At 35.2% G+C, this 20164-nt stretch overlaps 1 protein-coding gene across 1 annotated transcript in view; it reads left to right on the top strand.

The window, feature by feature from the left end:
- The first annotated feature begins 722 nt into the window (after positions 1 to 722).
- Positions 723 to 20164, top strand: part of LOC150090621 (ras-related protein Rab-30-like) — a 33072-nt gene continuing 13630 nt past the window's right edge. Inside the window, exons 1-3 of the mRNA XM_090386828.1 lie at positions 723 to 809; positions 6715 to 6798; positions 9547 to 9730. Coding sequence (XP_090242954.1) covers positions 723 to 809; positions 6715 to 6798; positions 9547 to 9730 — 355 coding nt within the window. The remainder of the gene's footprint in view (positions 810 to 6714; positions 6799 to 9546; positions 9731 to 20164) is intronic.

Below are 20164 nucleotides of genomic sequence, written 5' to 3'. Positions count from 1 at the left end.
CCTATTGCATAATTTTTGAACAAATAGATATACTCAAAAATAAAAATGTACTTGCAAAAAAAAAAAAAAAAGTTTTGGTTGGGAAGCCAACTATTTCTTTGTGGTTCTTCCTTAGAGTTGTATCTTTTGCCTTGGAGCTATTCTTTAAGCCCTAAGTACAAAATAAAGTTGCATATGGCCAAATTTGGTTATAAGGAGGATGTGAAGCACCTTCAAATTCCAGCAACGAAATTCTTGCCAGTGTTCCCTGGCTGCCATGAGGTGATACATTCTCTTGTTAAAGCAATACTTCTGTGTTTTTTTAGGAATTAAGTGCCTCAAGGTAATTTTGGCATTTAAATTTAATAATTGAATGTTGTTTGAAGTGATTGTTCAAAGATGCTTCAGTTTAACACAGTAACTTATAAATGAACTCAGAAATGCTACTGTGTACATTTCTGAGTTCATTCAGAGTTATAACTTCATGGAGAACCTAGTTATAACTTGCTGTGCAACCTAGTGCCAAGATTATGAAGTTAGAAGCATTACTTTCACTCCACCCTAATTATGTACAGGTTCTTTATACTCTTCAAAATGTTTCATTATCATAAAAATTATCTTATGTAATCATGATGATAAATTGACAGTTGTCATTTTGTTCCAAGACATTGGCTTTTAAATATTATTCATAAATAAACTGACTTAATTTGCTTTCATTTTTTTAGATGCACTGACATTCTGTAATGGAAGATTATAAATTTCTCTTCAAAGTTGTTTTGGTAGGAAATGCGGGTGTGGGCAAAACTTGCCTTGTTAGGAGATTTACTCAGGTAGGACATTCTGGAAAACTTAAAATTTAATTCAAAAATTGTTAAAGTTAGTAGTTTTTATATTATGTGCATGTTAATGCTAAACTATGTGAACACAGTATTCACATAGTTAGCCTAAAAAATTCATTTTTTATCCAAATTTTCATTTAGTTTACCCAAACTTCATAAACATTGTTAAAATTCATGCATTGCCTTATTTCAAACCTAATTATCCTTATTTTTGACCTCATCGTCTATACTTCCATAAGTTCAATGTATACACACCAACCTGCATACTTAGAAATTGCAAACTGGAAATTTTTAATTCTGCTTAGCTCTCAGCCAGAAGAAACCAGATAGTATAAAAAAAATAAAAAGTTTCTTAAAAACTCATTTTAATAAGGATTCTGACATATGCTTTAGTGTAAGTTGGCATTGATCTTCTTGTTGCATCAATTATATCAATAGAAAAATTTAAAAACAGTAAGAAATATAGATGATTTAATTGTTGCTACTTGCTAATAGTATTTAAGGTTGCTAAAATTAAATCTATGTCAGGAAATTGGTAAATATTATTATGGCTCATCCATATTAACAGCATCAGTCAAATTCAAAGATATTTCACTCTTAAGCGAAATATCTTTGAATTTGACAGTTTTAAAACTTGAATTTTAAATAAACACAATTTTATGAGTTTTACAATGGATTATATATATATATATATATATATATTCTCTCTCCTCCTAACGTTCATCACTCATAACTACTGCTGTATTAGAACTAAACTTGGTCTTCAACTTTAAATTGGCTTAAATCTTTTCCAGATTTATAAAATTAAATTTCTGCTTCACTCACCTACTTCTTCACTGCATTCTTTGATAATGTTATGAATGATTCTTTAATTTTTTGCCATAAAAAACATTGATCACTGTTTTGTTATACTGAAAAAAAAGTGACCACAAAGAGCCGTTTTAACTGATTTTGATTTCTTTGTCACTTGAATGACCAAATCAAATTTTTAGAGACGATAAATATCCAACTGAGGTAGAAAGTGTAAGAAAACAGGAAAAAATCAGTTTTGAAGACAGGGAAAGATGTTTTGTTAGATAAAGAAAGAGAAATCACATGAAATATGGCAAGATTGGACACAATGTCTGTAGTGTGGGATACCTAAAACAGATACATCATTTTAGAGAAATGTAAAAAAAAAATTGTATATTTATATCAAACCTGGATGAATGAAGCACCATTCTAAACAAAAAAAAAAAAAAATAGTTTGTTAATAGTTCTGTTAAGAGTTTAAAAATACTTCTTGGAAAATTTTGATACCTCATCTTGTTATACATAGGCATTGAAGGCAGATTTGTACAAAATGCAGAGTTGTTATTTTGAGTTGGCACTAATTCAGTAATGATCAGATGAAATGGATGGAAGCAGATTCAAAATTTAGTTCTATCATAGTTGTTACCAACATTTCAAATAATTCTGTTATCATGGATAACACTTATTACAGCAAGCTCCAAGAAAAACTGCCAACGTCACCATCAAAAAAAGCATGAATACAGTAAACTCCCATCATACTATGGCTTTAGTTCCAATCTCAACCATGTCCATTTCCACCTACAATCTACAAGCTTATGTATTCTTTCTGACAATCTCAGTTATCAGTTGCTTCAGCCGCTCTTTTCAGTTGCCTAATTATCTTCAAAGGTGATATAAAAAATTAATCACCGTAAATGGAGAACACATGAAGGAAACCAGCCTGAGGAGCCTTGTCTTAGCATTAGCATTAGTAGAGGCATTTGATGCAAGAAAGCAAGCTTATGCAGCATCAGCCAAAAAAATTAATAAATAAATAAAAAATAACGACTTTCACTTCACCCCTCTGTTCGTTCGAAATACCTGCCCAGCCGAGCCCAAAACCCATTTAGGCCATCAACCTCCACGACAAGGGATGGAAGTCCATTCCACCAACCAACCACCCGCCAGCCAAAGGCAAATTTCCCCACGTCCATCCCACATCCGTCCCCTCTCAATTTGAACCTATGCCCTCTCAGGTGATTATTCTGAGCAAGAGGAAGAATCTTTAGTGTCATGGAAAGTCAAGTCTTTAGTGACTTGACTTTCCATGCCATCAGTGTGGAAAGCTATCACTCAACTTTGAGTCCCTCAGCATCATTGCTGTTATCACAACCTTAAGAGAACAGAATTTATGGACGTATTTTTATGTGCAATGTCATCTCTACAGCCAATGTAACAGAATTAAATATTGGGAGGGCTATTATTATTATTATTATTTTTTATTGCCAGTGGGAAATAAAATGACATACCACTAGACAGAAAGCCATTGGCGGTTTACATGCAAAAAAACGAAGAGGGCCTGATGTATCCTTAGAGTGCTGCAGTACATGTTTGGGTTAACCTTGATTTGAGCCCAAGTGATCATTAAATACAGTTAATGATTGTATTCATTATCAAAGTGACTTATGTTATACACTCCTGTGGCCTATGTATTCATGCTGGAGCATAAAAAGAACATCATTTTTTAAAAATGATATTTGAAATTGTGAATTACAATATAATTTATGCAGAAAATCATTTGCATAATAAACATGATCACAGATTTGTATGGTTTTTGTTTAAGTTAGTCAAAAGTATTTTTTGGCCCTGGTCAGGTTGGTGATTAGTTTCAACTGACTAAGGAGCCAATAAAATCCAAATACTGACTAAGGAACAGAAGAGGAATTTATTAGATTGTGATGTAATGTTTTGGTATTTCCAACAAGCATATCCTTGAAAAAGGTTGTTTATGCATGGGTAATGCACTTCCATCATTTCTACTACCCAGGTTGTATGCATGCATCATTTAATTATATCTCGTATTGTGAATACCTTCACAACGAGTTGCTGAGATATTGCACTGCTTTGAATAAGTAACGCTTCACCAGTGGAGGAGACTAACGTTACTTATTCTCAATGGATACCACCACTCAGACAGCACCGTTTTGAGGCTTGTTGGCTTACTCATCGGTGGGCGTGCAGGTACCCTGTTGTTGCAATAGTGTTAACCCTATTGCAACAACAGTTATGAAGTATAATTCCACAATATGAGCCCAGTTATGAAGTATAATTCCACAATATGAGAGATGCTTGATGGTGGGTGTGTTTAATCTAAAAATATTTCTTGATTAAATGTCTAATAGTATGAAAAAAGTTGTTTATACATGAGTAATGCACTTCCATCATTTCTACTACCCAGGTAGTATGCATGCATTGTTTAATTATCTCATATTGAGAATACCTTCACGAGTTGCCAAGGTATTGCATTGCTTTGAATAAGTGACACTTCACCAGTGGAGGAGACTAATGTTACTTATTCTCGGCGGGTATTGCAACAACAGGGTACTTGCCCACTGTCTGGGTGGTGGTATCTGCCAAGAATAAGTAATATTAGTCTTCTCCAATGGTGAAGTGTTACTTATTCAAAGCAGTGCAATACCTCAGCAACTCATTGAATGATGCATGCATACTACCTGGGTAGTAGAAATGATGAAAGTGCATTTCTATGCATAAACAACCTTTTTCATATTCTTAGACATTTACTCAAGAAATATTTTTAAAAGTGTATCCTTTTTGGATATACCAAATCATTCAAGCTTTCATGCAGATCCTCATCTGGATAGTTGTGGACTTGCATGAAAACCTGAATGGTTTAAGTGAATATATGGTACATGAGCCTTGAAGTTGAATCGTTTTAATAATTGAATCATTTAAGTGAGTTGAGAGATTTAATACTCGGTATTCACATCCTAACAGAGGCTGCAGTGTTGACGTTGAGATGGATGATCATATCACAGTAGTAGTAGTAATGATATTATATCCAGTTGACAGTACTTTGTGGAATTCCATAGTTCAATCTGCATATATCAGGCTAATAAGGAGTTATTTCATGCACACTAGAAAGGTCTCAATACCTTTTTATTCCCCTCTCTTTCCAGTTTAACTGCTAGTAGTAACAGGCAGGTGGATATCCCACCCTTATTCCATCTGTTGCATTATTTCCACCCATTCCAGCACTGCTAGCTGTTTCTCCATTTTCCAGTCAATCTGATTATATTCCCTCACATCTGCACTACGAGCTCTCCCAGACATATCAACACACACACACACACACACACACACACACACACACACACACACACACACACACACACACACACACACACACACACACACACACACCTTCTCTTACCAGCAACTGCAATACTAATATTGTTCAGAACTTCATATAGGATTTCATTTTCATCAGACTGTCTGAAAGACTTGCTTAACATAGGACTAGTGCCAACCTGCCATCTCCAGTCTGACGATTATCAACTATGTTCCAGTAAGAACATCCACTAGATCACTTGATCCATAGGAATCTAGCCCTGTATTCTTTATGTCAGTAATTGTTCTGTACATATGCTCGTTCTATCTGTAAATTATGTCCATTGCAGAGAGAAACTGCAGAGCAGGATTTGAATTGTTTTTATTTTGGCATGACCACTAGAAGTTGGTCAGAGGATTAATTATTTTGATGAATACGATCATTATCCATATTATATATTAGCATTAGTAGAGGCATATGATGCAAGAAAGCAAGCTTACACAGAATCAGCCAAAAAAAAAAATCCCTTCCCATTTCACCGAGCCATTCATTCCAAATGTTTGTCTGGTTCTGCCTCGAATTTATTTTAGTTATCAACTTTCACAACAACAGATGGAAGTTTGTTCCAAGCAATCAACCACCTGCTGGCTAAAGGCAAACTTCTGTACATCAATTTACAACTGTCTTTCCTCAGTTTGAATCTATGCCCCCTCAGGTTTGTAATCTGAGCAAGAGGAAGAATCCCATCCGCATTGAGCCTGCTCAATGCGGATGAGATTCTTCAGAAGCTGCAATTTGCCTAGTCTGCAAAAGATGCAATTTGCAGATCTTAAGCCTTTCTTGGTAAGAGGACTCCTTTGTTCCCTTCACCAGTCTTGTTGCCCTTCTCTGAACTCGTTCTAGCAACTCTTCATCCTTCCAAAATGAGGCTTCCAGACCTGTATGCAGTACTCAAGGTGTGGCCTGACCGTTGCCTTATACAAACGGATAATCACTTCTTTATCCCTGCTCGCAAAATTCCTGTATATCATTGACAAGGCCCCATGACCTACTCTGGTAGCCTGTCTGCACTGCTTAGAAAACTTCATATCTGACTGCACAATTACCCCCAGGTCTCTTTCATTCTCCACTACTCTGAATGTAACACTACATAGTTGGTAGATTTCTCTGGGGTTACTGCTACCCATATGCTGTACTTTGCATTTGTCATGTTAAACTTCAGTTGCCACTTCTCAGCCCATCTACCCTATTTTTCCAGATCCTGTCTGTGTTATATAATAAAATAAAATATAATATAATATAATAAAATGTAAAGTTTGAGTTATATAATAAAATCTGTACATATGCAGTTAAGTGTCTTATATGTATCACAGTTAACACCTAACATTGGTTTTTAACCAGCATATATTTGGTTCAGTTAATGTTCTCTCATACATTTTATGTATTTAATTGAATTTTTACTTATATATTTAAAAGAAATTATTTTATTCTTTTTTTCCCCATATTTTTCTTCCCCCCCATATTCTTCCTCTTTTTTTTTTTTTGCTGTGTTGTAGTTGTTTATGATGAACTCAAAACCTTCCAGAAATAGTCTTCCATAGATTCTGTAAACTTATTGGTAGCACTGTTGAAGGTTCAGTTGCCACAGTACAAACTCTGTGTCTAGTTCTATGCTGTTGGAATAATTATTTAAGTTTGTTATAATTATTATAAAAGAACTTGTTATTTTTCTTTTGTGAAGTACAGATTATTGCTTGTTTGTCTTTATCATTCTAGGGTTTGTTTCCTCCTGGACAGGGAGCAACAATAGGTGTAGATTTTCTTATAAAAACAGTTGAAGTAGATGGAGAGAAAGTAAAGGTAACTTGATTCTCTGGGTATTAATTTTTCTGTATTTTTCATGTGTGTTAATATTAACTTGTGATAGAAAATTACTGTGCTTATTATATACATTATTTACCAAACCTGAAAAAAGTGGCTAAACTATCCTTTTTTTTAGCATTTAGCCTCATATTATGTATAGTTCAGCAATACTATCATTTAAATTCAGAGTTGGATTGCATTGTTTAAGGTAAGTTCCAGGGTAATAAAGTCCGTAGTGTATCATTAACTGTTTGCTTATTAGGCTACTTAGCTTGGAGATATATGCATCCAAGAGATATTCTGTCTCCACTGAATCAAAAATCCATTTGCATCTGCCTTGCAAGTGGGTTTTCACAAGAGTCTTTAAAACATATCATTACCTTTGTTTTGTTTTTATGGTAATCCAAACACAAAAGGTTGTCTTGTGATGCTATTTCATGCGTTTTCATACAGCTTAATCAATCCTTTGTATCCTAGACATATTTTGGGCATTCAGGTCTGTTTTGAGTAAAGCAGTGGTATCATAATTATATTGACACTAGGTGATAATTAATGAAAATCATCTAGTATTGCTACAAATCATTCTAGTATTGCTTGACTTTTAATCTGTTTGGGGGAGAAGAGTAGGTGTTTGACTGTTCCTACATTGGCTCACACCTGAGTGATTTCTGGCCAGCATGCTGTACAGTAATAATTTAATACCCTTATTCTTAAATGTATTTCTTAATCAGTGTGTTGCTGAAAAAATTGAAACCATTTGAGAAAATGATTTAAATATCCCTTAGTTGGCAATTGGCTGTGATTTTGTTGTGAGAATCTTAAATATCAACCAAATTTGTTGCCATATGAAACACGTTGCGGTGCTTTTACATATTAGGGACATTAGATTTTTTTTTTCTTTTTCTGTGATTAATAGAACCAAAAAGTAAATATAGTTATCTTCTTATTAATTCATTACTACAAGGAGCGGTATGTTTTTTCCCTCAGAAAATTTAATTCCTACAGCGATGACTTATACATCAATTAACCCTCAATCATTAATAAACATACTTGTTTTTCCACAAAGTCACCATTTTTTATGCACTTCCGCCATCTCTGAGTCAGATGCTGTATTCCAATCCTGTAAAAGTCCTTACTCTAGCTCTGGACGGCTTTGTGAACACTGCTTGAGCTGGTCATTATCCGTAAAATGGTTCCACGGAGTGCATCCTTCAGCGGGCGAAAGAGGTGATAGTTGGAAGGTGCAAGATCCGGGCTATGAGAGGGGTGAGGAAGAACAGTGCACACTGGTTTTGCAGTGGCCTCCATTCTGTGCAGACTGGTGTGGGGGTTGTGCATTGTCATGGAGAAAAAGAATCTCATTAAGGTTTTTGTCCAGTTAAACTCTATGGATTCAGGCTTTCAACTTTTTCAATGTTTCCACATATTGAGCTGAGTTAATTGTGGTGGCACGCTCCAAGAAGTCCACAAGCAAGATCCCATCTTTATCCCAAAACACTGTTGCCATGGCGTTGCTGAATCTTGCGTGGTGAATTTTGATGGTGCCACTCCATTGACCATCTCTTCATTTCAGGGTTATAATGGTGAACCCAGGTTTTGTCACCTGTGACTATGCGTGAAAAAAAAAAAAAAAAGAAGAAATTCAATCACCACACTTTGCTTGATACATACATCTGTAATATCCACCATTTTGAACTATCTGTGTGCTGCCCTCATGAGACTGGCCATGGTGCCACTCAGTGTGGTGAAACTAGAGATCTCTAATAACCACTCAGTGACACACGAAATGATCTACAATGCCACATTTGAAAGCAAAAATTTAGGAGGCCTTACTTTCGTTCCAGTCTTTGTAAAATTATAACTTTATGGAACACTTAGCATTAATAGAGGCATACGATGCAAGAAAGCAAGCTTATGCAGCATCAGCCAAAAAAAAAACTGCTCTGATTTCACCCCTCTGTTCGCTCCAAATACCTGTCCAGCTCAGCCTTAAATTTATTTAGGCTATCAACTTCCACGGCAAAACATAGAAGTCTGTTTCACCAATCAACTACCCACTTGTTAATAAAATTCTAATTTTATGTTCTATAAACTTAGTCATTCAATTTGATTATAATTGTAGAATGTTTATTACTTTATATACTTTAAGTCTCTCTCTCTCTTTCTCTCTCTCTCTCTCTCTCTCTCTCTCTCTCTCTCTCTCTCTCTCTCTCTCTCTCTCTCTCTCTCCTTGCAAAGTAATTTGGGATGGCTTGACAAATCTTTCTAAAAGAACTGAATATAAAATTTCATGAAAATTGGTATGGTGGGATTCAATTTATTACCGATAGATGATGGACTGACTTAGTGAAGACAGTAGGCACTTATGCATATAAATATGTGAATGCACTTAAAAAAGGTTGGGGAGTATTGGTCTTGGGATATACTCAGGGTTACTACCAGGCTACTGTTCTGAAGGTGTAAGCTGAGTTTTGCACACAGATCAAGGAGACTGATGGGTATTGTATATCAGTGCCATCAGTATTTTAGGATTTTGAGTGGAGGCCAAGGTTGTCACTGTGTGGTGCACACACCTTCCTTTCCCGCACACCTTCATTACCCACCTCCAGACCCAATATATTATTAATTTCAAACTTTTATAAATAATAATTATTAAATTAATCATCCTTCGCTTTAGTAATGAATTAATCAAAATGGCTTAAACTTATAACTTTCTGGTTCTTATTTTATTTTTTATATTCAAAGCTCCAGATATGGGATACTGCTGGTCAAGAAAGATTCCGTTCTATAACTCAAAGTTATTATCGCAGTGCACATGCTCTTATTTTGGTATATGACATAAGCTGCCAACCCACTTTTGACTGTCTTCCAGACTGGTTGAGAGAAATGGAACAGTATGCAAATCCTAAAGTTCTGCGAGCTCTTGTTGGTAAGTATGCATTTTGTTTCTTGCTCATTTCTTCTAGTATATTTCAGAATTACTCACATTCAGGTAGTTGAGTTTCCCAGATTCAGTATTTTGTTGAATACTGAATCTGGTAATAAATATAGAAAATAACAGTGGGCTGGCAAACAGCCCATTGTTGTTTTCTATATTTATTAATGATTCTGATGAAGGCATATCAGGGTTAATATCTAAGTTTGCAGATGATACAAAGGTTGGCAGGGTGGTTAATGACAGTATTGCTACTGCAACAAGATCTAGAAAAATTAGGTGAATGGGCTGAGAAGTGGCAATTGGAGTTTAACATTGACAAATGCATGGTACTGCATATAGGTAGGCAGCCCTACAATAACATACTGATTGTGTGATTATCACACTCAAGGTAGTAGAGAATGAAAAGGATCTGGGGGTGGATAATTGTGCAGTCAGATATAAAGTTCTTTGAGTAGTTCAGATGAATTTCTAGGACAGCTCATAGTTGTTGTTGTTATTTGGTTTTTAGGAGCATTAGCAACTAAGGTTATATTGTTCCGGGGATATGCGGTGGTTATTCCCTGACCTTTCCACATCCTCCATATTTGGTGGTGACGTGCTCAAACCCTGGTCTAATCAAGAAGCATGTGCTATGGATTGCTGCTCCTGCCCACCTAGCTACAGAGGTGCCAGACAGCTCATAGGGTTTTGTCAACGATATTCAGGAATTTTCATAACAGGTACAACTAGAATACAGCTATTTGCAATTTGACACGTACTGGCTTACCTGCTCACGAGAAAACACGGACTACATTTCTTTAGGACAACTAGAGAAAAACTCTGCTGCCAATTGCAAAATTTTCGCAGATGCTGCTAGTTCTGTTATATAAGGCAGTGGTTAGGCTACATCTTGAGTATTGCATACAGGTCTGGAAGCCTCATTTCAGAAGGGATGCAGATCTGTTGGAATGGGTTCAGAGAAGAGCAGTGATTAGTGAGGAGAACAAAAAGAGTACTCAAAGATTTCTGCAAATTGTAGCTTCTGGAAACTAGGTTCTAGGATCTCAGTCAGATCTCCATGGGGAAATCTGATTGAGATGTTTAAGGTTTTGATGGCATCCTTACTCTTGCTTAGACAGTACATATAAGGGCCATAAATTTAAATTGAGGAAGAATGGGTGTAGGTTAGATGTGTGGAAGTTTACTTTCATCCTATTAGCTGATTGTTGAAACAAACTTCCATCTGGTATTGTGGAAGTTGATAGTTTGAATAAATTTAAGGAAGAATTACACAAATTTTAGAGGGATAGATTATTTTTTTTTTTGCTATGCTGTATAAGCATGCTTCCTTGCATTATTTTTTACTATTAACACACACACACACGTATACGCACCCACAAGATGTATCATAACATGTGGGCCACTTTCATGGTCTCATAATGAAGCAAGTTTATATAAATACAATCGAACTTCCCTATAACGAATTCAATAAATCCAGCGAAAAAATTCGTTATAGAGAAATTTCGTTATACAGAGAATATCTTTTTTATTAGAAATTGTTATCTAATTAGAAAATGAAAACGAATCTACATTTATTTTTAATGTATTTTATTTCAAAAACATATTTATTTAAATTATGTTTACACAATTTTCGCCAGTAAGTATCACAAATTAAAAAAAATCTAATTTTCGTTTGCACAGTACAATTAAAAAATTGTCTGATTCTCAAAGAAAACCTCACATTTGTTCAGAGCATTAAAAACATTATCAGGAACATTTTCACAAAACTGTAGACCCATACGAACCGTTTTAAAAGCGTTAATCATTTCTTTACGATTTGGCTTTTCTGTGGGTTGTTCTGATGCGTCATCGTTAATTTCTTTGTGATCATGGTCGCGTTTAACACTGTTCAGCAGTATTTTATCTTCATTTGGATGTTCTGCTGTGATCTACATAAACATAACTATCCAGTGTTATTTCATTTTTGATGTTTCTGGACGATTTTAATAATGTCCAAAAGTTTTTCAGTTGTGAAAGGGGCAGTTCATCTTGTTCGTCCAGTCATTCGACTTCTGTATTCAATGCAAATTCCGCTTTCAAAAAACAATTTTGAATAGTGTATTCAGTGACATCTTTTGTCCAAACTTTTGCCAGTTCAGAGATGCAATTTCTAAGATTAATTGTAACCTCCAAGTTTCTATTTTCTGATAACGCATTGACAATCTTCATTATTATTCTCTTTCGATAATGAAATTTATAAAATTTTTAATAATGCCTTGGTCCATTGGCTGGAGTTTTGACGTTACGTTTGGTGGTAAAAACAACTTCGCGCTTTTAAGTTTGGTAGAAATACTGGCAGGATGTGCCGGACAGTTGTTAGTTACCAACACGATTTTCCTTTTTTTGTACGCTTGTCTAGTTTTAATATCCATTCTTCAAAAATATCACTTGTCATCCATGCTTTTTTATTAAAAGGTGTAGTCAACTTCCAAAGATTTTGTGCCTCTAAAACATCTTGGGTTTTTTTGATATTCCGATGACTAAAAGTCTTAATTTTTCACTTCCTGTCATATTTGCTCCAACTAGCACAGTGATTCTTTCTTTTCTTTGTTTTCTGCCAAAACATTTATCATCCTTAAAAGCGAGCGTTCTATTCGGTAAACATTTAAAGAATAAACCCATTTCGTCAGCATTAAAAACATCCTTACGCTCATATTCTTCCAAAATCTTCTTTAAGGTATTGTTCCTCCAACTGTTGCAATCTTCTTCGCTTACATTAACACTTTCTCCACAAATAACCTTTTCCACAATTCTGTGGCACTTCTTAAATTTATCTAGCCACCCAGTGCTTGCATTAAATTCTGTATGTCCAAAGGAGTGTGCAAATTTCAGAGCTTGTTGCTGAATTATTAGACCCGATATTGGGATATTCTTTTCACGTATCATTTGCACCCATTTTAGAACAGCTTTATCAACATCTTCGTATATACACAACTTAATTCACTTCTTGTCTGCTCCTCCTTCAATTGCATTTAAAATTGATTCTAGATTTTTTTAAAATTGTAGATAAACTGCTTGCAGATATGCCATATTTCTCCGCAACATCTTTTTTCTTAAAACCGTGGTCAATATCATAATAATCTTTGCTTTATCATTACTACTTAAACACTTTCTCTTCGACATTGTTTTCGCAATTGTAAAAATTACTGGACTGCAGCTCTTGCCGATACATACACCGCAAACTTCGCTGCGCTGGCCATATAGTGAATTGTTAGTACAGGTACCGCCTACTCAGTGACGTTCGCTTGCCAATTCAACAGTATCACTGCCTTTGAAGAAATGACTTTGTGAATTTCTTTTATTCTGCTTTCATTCATATATACACAAAAGAAAATTTATGATTAATGTATGTTACTTTTCATAAAAAAATACAAGAGCATATAGCCTATGTGATTGATGACGAATGAAATTAAAAAAAAAAAAAAAAAAATCATGAAAACCATCTACTGGGAGTCCAGTTAGACAAGCACGGACATATCATATAATGATTGACATGAAGGTCACGTGGTACAATTGAGGTGAGATGCAAATGTCACTCAGTAGGTGTTACTAAAAACCAACTATGTTAGCATTCTATGTATTGCCGCCGCAACATGCTAAAGGTTTACCGCAGCGAATTTCGTTTTCCCCTGAGTCAACATCAATTTACAAATCTATCCTATTTACTGTAAAGTTTACAACCACTGTTAAGAAAACCCATTTGGTTTAATAACTGTAACAAAAATGAAACAAAGACCCTCCTACGGGCCACAAGTGTTCACTAAAAGGATGATTATTTAATTCCAGATGCTAATGCGAAATTTTGGAAGGAAGGAGGCAGTATATTTGAGCGGCTGTTTAGTAGTAAATGCTTGAAAATCTTCAGAAATGCTTTTACTAATTTTTTTAAAAATTCGTTATAGAGAGACTAACACTTCGTTATATGGGGTTAATTTTACATGTAATTTCGTTTCAAGGTGCAATGTTTTGCGAAAAAATTCGAAATATAGAGAAATTCGTTAAATAGAAGTTCGTAATAGAGAAGTTCCACTGTATATGCTTGAAATCATTTTGTTTCGAACAATTATCCAGCTTACTTTCAAAGGAAGTGTTTAAAATGATTGCATACATGTCTCATCATGGACTACCTGATGCTTTCAAATTTCACATCACATTTTTTAGGAGCATTAGCAACTAAGGCCATATTGCTCCGGGATATGCGGTGGTCATTCCTTGACCTTTCCGCATCCTCCGTATTTGGTGGTGACGGGCTCAAACCCCGGTCTAATCAAGAAGCGTGTACTACGCACTGCTGCTCCTTCCTACCTGGCTACGGAGGCGCCCTTTCAAATTGATTGAAATTGCTGGCAGCTGCATTCTAAACATTTGTAAAGCGCTTCAACGTTGTAAATATCTATTTACAACGTTGTAAAGCGCTTCAACGTTGTAAATATCTATTTACAATATCTATAAACGTTGTGACACAGGTAAAAATTGAGTGAGTGAGTATCCATTTATCAGAGACATGCTCAACCAAATAGCCTCTGGCTACTTGACTAAAGTGAAGTGGAGGAGCACTATCATCCATAAACCAACCACATGTGACATCACACAGCAAAGGGAACTTCATATTGTAAATGACATAAATGAAATCATTCCTTAAAAAATTGGAATGGGATTCACCAACTAATCTTCCTGAGGAGAAAAAAAATTAAATAGTTGGCAATAATTTCTGCCCATATGTTAATACTAATTTGTTTCTAGTGCCTTGGCTGGAATGGTGGCATGTAGATTCTCTTTTGCTTTGTCATTAGTATTGGGAAAATTGATTATGTCATTTCTCGGAAGTCAGCTTCATCAAAAAGCAACACAGAGTAAAAAAAAAGAGAAATGCAAGCATACTTTATAAGAACTATGACCAACCATGAAATCATGTTTGGCCATACTTGATTCTTACGTACTTTCATACTTGAAGTCTGTATGAATCTTTCAGGAACCAATCATGAAAGTATGGCCAATATGTTATGAAACACTGTGCATATGTATGTGTGTGTGTACAAAACACTGCCCTACCAATAATATCCAGCCCTTACCCCAAGCACCACATGTCAGACATATGCTTGTAGGCCTTCAAGCAGTATGACTATGAATGCAAGATGCCATGATTGACAGAGTTAACAAACTTCCAGTGTGGAATGATAAATAATGGGGTTCTGCATAAGCAATCAGGCTCTACACTACATTTCAGTGATGCTGAAGATCCTTAGGTTGGTGATTTGTGATGTGATCGGCAAATGGAAGTTGACTTGTGCTGAAACTGTCACGAAACAACCTAGAAAATCTCCGAAGTTGGTGGAACAGGTCAGGAGAACCCTACAAAGAATCATCCACTCGCAATGCAGGTCAACATTGTTGCAGCACATACACAGGCCTTCAATGAGGCAATTGGGCCACATGTCAGCACCAGTACAGTGCACAGGATGCTGAATGATATGGGTTACTATAGCCATGCAGCTTTAACTAATGCTAAATGCTGTCGCACTTGGTGTAAGGCTTGCCATTCTTGGACTGTAGACTAATGGAAGGCTGTGCTTTGGAGTGATGATTCATGGTACATAGTCTACCAGCCTGACAGTCGTTTGTGGGTGTGTAAAATGCCTGGAGAAAACTACTTGCTGGACTGTATCATCCTGTCTATTGAAGTTTGTCGGAGGCAGCAATGTCTGGGCTGTTTTTCATGGTTTGACTTAGGGCCATTGGTTGTTTTGGATAAAACCATGAATGCTGAGGTCTATCTAGGTGTCAGACAATAATGCATCACCTATGTGTGGCAGTATTTTGGAAAGGCTCATACCTGAATTAGCAGGACAATGCTCTGTGTCATACTCTAGTTGTGATGGACTGGTTTGAGGATATGGATGGCGAAAGGTTGGACTGGCCAGCCCAGAGCTCTGACTTCAATCCCATAGAGAACCTCTGGGATGAATTGAATCATTGGGTGCATGTGAGAAGAGACTGCCCAAAAAAAAAAGAATTGAACTGGTTACAACTTTGAAGGTGCCTCCATGGGCAGGAGCAGCAGTGCGTAGCACACGCTTCTTCATTAGACCGGGGTTGAGCCCATGCCTATCAAATTCGGAGGATGTGGAAAGATCAGGGAATGACCACCTCATATCCCTGGAGTAATATGGCCTTTGTTGCTAATGCTCCTAAAAACCATCCCCCTCTCCCATACTTCTCCTTCAACCCATGCATGATACTAAGTACTATAGGTTTTGATACCTTTCATGTTTGGGGTTTTCATAAAAAAAAAAAAAATAAAAAAAATAACAACAACAAAAACTTTTAAGGCTGAATGGTAGAAAATATCGGAGGAGAGGACATTTACAAAAACTAGCACAGTGTGTTCCACAGAAACTAGAGGTTTTCATAAAGGCTAAATGTTTCTGCGCATGTTAGTTTTCCCGTAAATAAAGATTATTTGTAGCAGATATTCAGGTGCCTAGATATTAATGGTAAGACTGTGTGTGTGGAGAGAGAGAGCTAATTAGTGATATAGCTTGAGCTTGGATTAATTTAAAAATGCATTTGGACTAATGCAATTACACATTACATTAGTTACACATACTTAAATATGGATCATAAAAATGAATTGATATGGATTTTAAATAAAATTTCATATGACCAACAGAAATATTGCTTAAATCCAAATTAGCAGGAATATTTACTTAAATCCTAACCATGTATGGAATAAGTAAGATATCTAAACTTTAGGTATCTTTTGGAGATTGAACTTAAGACAGGTGTGCTTATCTACAGTACACTAAAAAAAAATAAATGGTGAAATCATGGATATTGTTATATCATTTGCACAATAACATCTTGTCAAGGGCTAGAATCAAAAAAATATACAGTTTTATATAATTATATCTCTCCCTTTCAGAATACAAGCTGCATGTTTTGGCCACAAATGGCTCTGAATTATGTTAAATTGCATATTGTTTGATTATGCTCTTTGATAAGTTTTTAAGAAATATGCAAATGATATAATGGTTTTATGATTTCACCATTTATTTTTAAAATTGTTTATATATTTTGTAATGCAGATAGGCACATCCAGACAGGTCTATAAGTTTAGCTCTCTTGTTAATTACATCCATAGTTGGGATTTCAGTAAATATTCATGTTATTTATGTATTAATCCACTTATTGATGTTTAATCCTCATGCACAAAAAAAGGAAAAGAAAAACAGCAGGGATGTGTTGTCTTCAGTGTACCAATCAGGTTTTTTGGAAAATATAGTAAAAATTGCTTAAAGTGGAAAGCTTTAAAAAAATGTTCTTAATTTAAAAAAATTTGTATAATAGATCAGAAAACATAATCGAATACTAGTCTTCTTATTCCAAAAACAACCAAAAAAAACCCCTCCCAATGGGGCTGAAAGCATTAGCAGTGGCAAATGATGCAAGAAAGCAAACTTATACAGCATCAGTCAAAAATAAAAAAAAAAATTTATGTACCAGGTACATAATGAGTTGCTGCCGCTCTACTCTGAGACTGATAGTGTCACTGATAATGTTACAGTGGCAGCTGTTAAAAACGTTTTTACAGCAGGAACTCATTATGAAACTGGTACAGTAAAATAAAAAAAGTATTGCTGCATTATTTTTATTGAAAAAATAATTTCAGTACAATGAAATACAATGAATGGAATTTTTCATTGTACTAGTGTACAATGAATAATTCATATAAAATATATTATAATAACACTAAAATTATTGGTCTATGGTAACTGAAATAAGATGTATATTTTGACACACAAATGATTTTAATTCCCAAGTGAATACTCTATCAATTGATTGTCGTTCCATTATGTGTAGTATTTACTAAATACATTACGTGCCGTTCCATTACGTGTAGTATTTACTAAATACATTACGTGCCATTCCGTTAGGTGTAGTATTTGACTTAATATCTAAATTGAAGACATCTTTCATAAATTTACAAAACTTCTTTCTAGCCTCAGAATTTAATTCTAGATTGAAAAATCACCAGCGAGGACTATCGGTATACGATCCAGTGGCTCTTCCAATAATTTTGCACCTTCAATGGAATGCAGCATCAAATTCTTGTTTATGAATTTTTGAATTATATCTAACGACATCCCTGGAGTGAGGTCACTGCAATGAGGTCACTCAAGATAACACCACATATACAGGTTGCTGTTGATGATCTTTCTCATAATTATATACAGCTTTGTAGAAGGTCCCTCCTTGAGATTTATGTATAGTCAAAGCACAAGTACATACTAAAGGAAATTGTGTATGTCTACATGTTAATTTCCTATTGTTCTTGAATGGAGTCATAGTTGATTGTTTTATAATAGGTATGGATTGACTAGGTAAATGTTTATCTTTCACATAGTGTTTCGAACAAGATTGAAGGTTATGTCCTATTTTTGACACAGGAAATTTCATCCATACTTGTTTAACTGTTTCGTCGTCCTCAGATTCGAAATATACTAAAGTACCGATTGCACCATTTACCAATCCATCGACCACATCTATATATATATAGTAATCACGTACGGTTTTTCTTTCAATAATGGTAGAATGTATGGAAGTCCCGCAGTTTCAGTCACTGACATTTTATGAATTTTATTTCGCATACTTGCTAATTGTTCTTCAGAATGATATCCATGGTATAAATCTTGTGCCACCGCTTCATGGGTTTCATCTGCAACTAATGCATTTGTAGATTTAAATGCAATTTGCAAATTTTCTGCAGCACACATTTGCATAATTTTCATTGCCATGTATAGCAAATGTTGGGGAGTTACCCCACAACGATCAGATCTACGAATTTCACTTTATGCCATCATAAAGGGAGTAATTTTCGATCCATTTTTAAATTTTCTTGCATGTCCCAAATATATAGCTGGAAAAGAAAGTTCTTCTGCGTGTATATCAAATATGAAACTTGTTCGAGATGATTTCTGACCCGGTGCTATACATAAATATTTATCTTCAGACCATAATAATCTTTGTTGTTGAATTAACAATAGTTCATCATCATTGTTGACAGGCTCCATAATTTCATCTGAATGTTCCTATTCACTATCATCATTTGTCCCCAAGAAATTTACTCACTTTTATGCCTTAGAATTTATACAAAGGTGAATTTATCAAATATCGTAACTATATTTTCACTATTTTCTTCTGCACACAGAAGAAGAGACTCTTACATAAATCATCATATCCTTGTATATATGAGTCTTCATTTTATATGTACATTAATGGCATAATTGTCATCTAATTCTCTAGGTAATTTATGAACCATGATATTTACGTTAACTGGTACATTTATCTGGTACAATGATCCCATATTGTCCATGTTCATAACGTAAATGACAAATTTACATAAAGGGTAATCGTGGTGATATCAAACACTCAGTTACAACATCCAGTGGAGCAAATGAGTAGGATATGTTGGATATATAAATCCATTTGACGTGACCATAGTTGGTATCTGTCCCTCTTTTAATGAAGTATGACCTGTATGACATGTCATGAAAGTACTCCCTTCTTGTAAATGAAATTAATTTTGAAATAATTCATATGAAGTTGTTGGAAATGGTTTCAAATCTAATTGAAACCATAAACAATCACAAACATTACAACTAAATCCAAATGGGTTTTTGTATGCTAGTTTTTCAAACTCGCTGTCAGCTTGTGTAGACACTATAGGGATGAAATCAGGAATCTCATTATTAGCCATTTCTAATTTTGCTTTTTTTCGTGCATGATATTCCTTCATTCGTTCTGCTGGAGTTTTAGATTCCTGATAAGTAAATCAGGCACAGTAGAACTCTGTGGTTGAATTTCATTACGATTCAGAATAGTTTGAAATTCTAATTTCCTTTTCATCCATTCACGATATTCCTTCATTGGTGCCTCGTAGCCAGGTGGGCAGGACCAGCAGTGCATAGTACATGCTTCTTGATTAGACCAGGGTTCGAGCCCATGACCACCAAATACGAGGATGCGGAGAGGTCAGGTAATGACCACTGCATATTCCTGGAGCAATATGGCCTTAGTTGCTAACGCTTCTAAAAAAAAAAACAAAATAACAATAATTCCTTCATTATTTCAGCTCTAGTTTTTTGGGTGTAGTTCGAGAACTCCCAGGCATAATGAAACACTCTTGTTAAATTTCATCTGGATTCATATTTCCGTCCAACTTCCCTTTCTTTCTTTCACGATATTCCTTCGAACGCTGGGGTGTATTTTTGTCACAGTCACTCGCATATTAATCATTATGCTGATATAACTGTATAACGTAGTGCGTCACTGCTCAATTTTACTTGTTGTGTACAATTGAGTTTTCTTGGGCGCATGCATTGTACT

The sequence above is a fragment of the Mastigoproctus giganteus genome, chromosome 1 (genome assembly GCF_048544385.1).
Source record: "Mastigoproctus giganteus isolate SK-2022 chromosome 1, ASM4854438v1, whole genome shotgun sequence".
NCBI classification, from domain to species: Eukaryota; Metazoa; Arthropoda; class Arachnida; order Uropygi; family Thelyphonidae; genus Mastigoproctus; species Mastigoproctus giganteus.
This window is presented reverse-complemented; position numbering and strand designations above follow the sequence as displayed.